Consider the following 2,787-nt stretch of genomic DNA (forward strand, 5'->3'; position numbering starts at 1 on the left):
TTGTTCACTAGCCCTCCCTCTTCTGCCAAATCCTGTTCCTTGAATACAAGTAAAATTTCCAAATATTATATTGGCTATGAGAAAATCTTATTGTTTGATAAAAACGACCAAAATGCCTCAAACATTCTCAGGTACAAATATATATTTTGTAAGTAACAGTGCATTTTGTCTCTAGAGGAGAAAAAGAAATAACACAGAGCTCATGACAACTTTTCCTCTGGTTCACTTCTTCCTCTCCGTGGAAATCTCCTTTGTTGGGGTGACTACTTTCCCCTAAGCACCTTCCTCAGTGCATTCTTCACATCCTTGTTCCTTAAACTGTAGATCAAGGGGTTCAGCATGGGGATCACGGTGGTGTAGAACACGGAGGACACTTTTTCCTGTTCCATAGTATTGCTCGAAGTGGGCTTGAAATACATGAATGTTATAGACCCGAAAAAGATAACCACAGCCATGAGATGGGAGCTGCAAGTGCCAAAGGCTTTGGACCGTCCCTTGATGGAGTGAATACAGAGGATGCTAGAGAGGATGAACGCATAAGAGATGAGTACAGCCAGTGTCGGTGCCAAGGTATTAACTCCTCCAATAATAAACAACAGTATCTCATTAATGCGGGTGCTGGAGCAAGAGAGACTCAACAAGGGAAGAATATCACAAAAATAATGACTGATAACATGAGACCCACAGAAGGACAACATTGACATGCGGGTAGTATGAACTGTGGCCCCAAATAAGCCCAGTGAATATACTACACCCATCATTATGGAACAGACCCTATGGGACATGATAATATTGTAATGCAGTGGGCTGCAGATTGCAACATAACGATCATACGCCATGGCAGTGAGAAGATAACCTTCTGCTATTACAAAAATAAGGAAGAAGTAAAGCTGAGCCATGCATTCCAGGAAGGAAATAACATTCTTTTCTAACACAAAGTTCACCAGCATCTTTGGAGTAATGACAGAGGAGTAGCAGAGATCAATGAATGACAAATGGCTGAGAAAATAATACATTGGAGAGTGAAGTTGAGAACTGATAGCGATTAAGAAGATCATGCCCAGGTTCCCCACCACGGTGACCACATATATTCCAAGGAACAGGAGGAAGAGTGGCAACTGAAGCTCTGGGCATTTCGTTAACCCTTCAAGGATAAATTCACTCACTGAAGAATGATTCAAAGTAGTCATTCCTTACAAGATATTATCTGCAGAAAGAAGTGAGACAAAATAGGTGCATTAGAGCTATTTTCTGATTCCCAAAGCAGCATGAAAGGTCCTGTCTTGATTGGGTCCATCTTTCATCTGTCCCATGTCTTTGTCCTTTCCAGTGATCTCTTAAAAGCTCAAGGACATGGTACTGATCAACCTACTTGCAGGGCAGGAGTAGAGATGCAGATATAAAAAATGGACTTGTGGACATAGCTGGGGCAGGAGAGGGTGGGGCAAATTGAGAAAGTAGCATTGACATATATACACTACCATGTATAAAATGGGCTCCTCTGGCAGCTTATCTGGTGAAAAATCTGCCTGCAATGTGGGAGACCTGGGTTCCATCCCTGGATTGGGAAGATCTCCTGGAGACAGGAACAGCTACCCACTCCAGTATTCTTGCCTGGAGAATTCCATGGGCTGTATAGTTTATGGGGTTGAAAATAGTCAGACACGACTGAACAACTTTCACTTTCATGTGTAAAATGGATAGCTAGTGGGAAGCTATCCATTTTACACGTGGTACTGTATAGACATCAATGCTACTTTCTCAGTTAGTATAGCCAGCATTGTAGAGCCCATCCTGGGCACTCTATGATGACCTAAAGTGGTTGGGGTGGGAGGGAGTCTCTAGAGGGATGGGATATACATATAAGTATCACTGATTCAATTTATTGTATGGCAGAAGCCAGCACAACATTGTAAAGCAATTATCCTCCAGTTAAAAATAAATAATAATTTAAAAAGAATAAGAATCTACCAAAAAACAAAAACAAACAAGCACTGAAAGACAAAGACTAGAAGTATAACCCAGAGCCTTGGTGCTAACACTCAAATACCTGCCCTGTAAGTCATAGCCTTTTCATTTTACTCCAGGCTTAAGCCAACAACTACCTCACTTTGAAAAAAAAAAAAGCACAAACTTTTAAGATCTAATTAGTCTTTCTTTAATATACTTAAAGGAATGTTGCCCATCCCTTTCTCTGACATATATGAATAAGAACCTTCAAATTTGGTTGAAACATGGCTTCTAATCTAGCTCTAATGAAATGAAAGTCATCCTTTTCAATATCTCAACCCATCTATATGAATCATCATAATATTCTCTGAAACTGGGAATCTAGAAACATAATAAACTTATTAAAGAGATTGTTTATACAAAAAGAAATTCAATCAGTGCCTTTAATCAATTCAGATTCCCACTTATCTCTCTATTGTTCTCTGGATGGAAGACTTTAGTTAAGCCAGGGAACTCTTTTCATCCTCTGTCAGCAGATGTGGTTAACAGAAATAAGGTGCCAAAGGCTGTTCTTAGGCTGTATTTTAAAACTTTCTTGTTCAAGGAACAGCAAAGAAGGAAGATTAGCTTTCAGGTATACTTCCTGAGCCATCAACAAATCAGTGTTTTATCCCTGGCTCTTCCCTACTGTCCGTAATCAGAGGCCAAACTTGCACTGAACTTTCTCTCTCAAAGCTGTTATATCAGAACTGGGGATTTCTCCTCCACTGACTTAGTTTCCTCTAAAGAGGAATCAGGGGAAAGAGATTCCTGCTTTCAGTGCATGCACTCTTTATT

At 40.2% G+C, this 2,787-nt stretch overlaps 1 protein-coding gene across 1 annotated transcript; it reads right to left on the bottom strand.

Annotated features, from left to right (window-relative positions):
* Positions 1-263: 263 nt before the first annotated feature.
* OR8D2 (olfactory receptor family 8 subfamily D member 2) lies at positions 264-1,190 on the bottom strand. The gene has a single exon (NM_001390694.1). It carries the CDS (start codon positions 1,188-1,190, stop codon positions 264-266), a length of 927 nt encoding a protein of 308 aa, NP_001377623.1.
* Between the last annotated feature and the right edge of the window lie 1,597 nt (positions 1,191-2,787).

The sequence above is a fragment of the Bos taurus genome, chromosome 29, assembly GCF_002263795.3.
Source record: "Bos taurus isolate L1 Dominette 01449 registration number 42190680 breed Hereford chromosome 29, ARS-UCD2.0, whole genome shotgun sequence".
In the NCBI taxonomy this organism is placed as follows: domain Eukaryota; kingdom Metazoa; phylum Chordata; class Mammalia; order Artiodactyla; family Bovidae; genus Bos; species Bos taurus.

Bases quoted from the DNA above. Each gene is read 5' to 3' on its own strand.
- OR8D2 (NM_001390694.1), bottom strand. From the start codon at position 1,190: ATGACTACTTTGAATCATTCTTCAGTGAGTGAATTTATCCTTGAAGGG.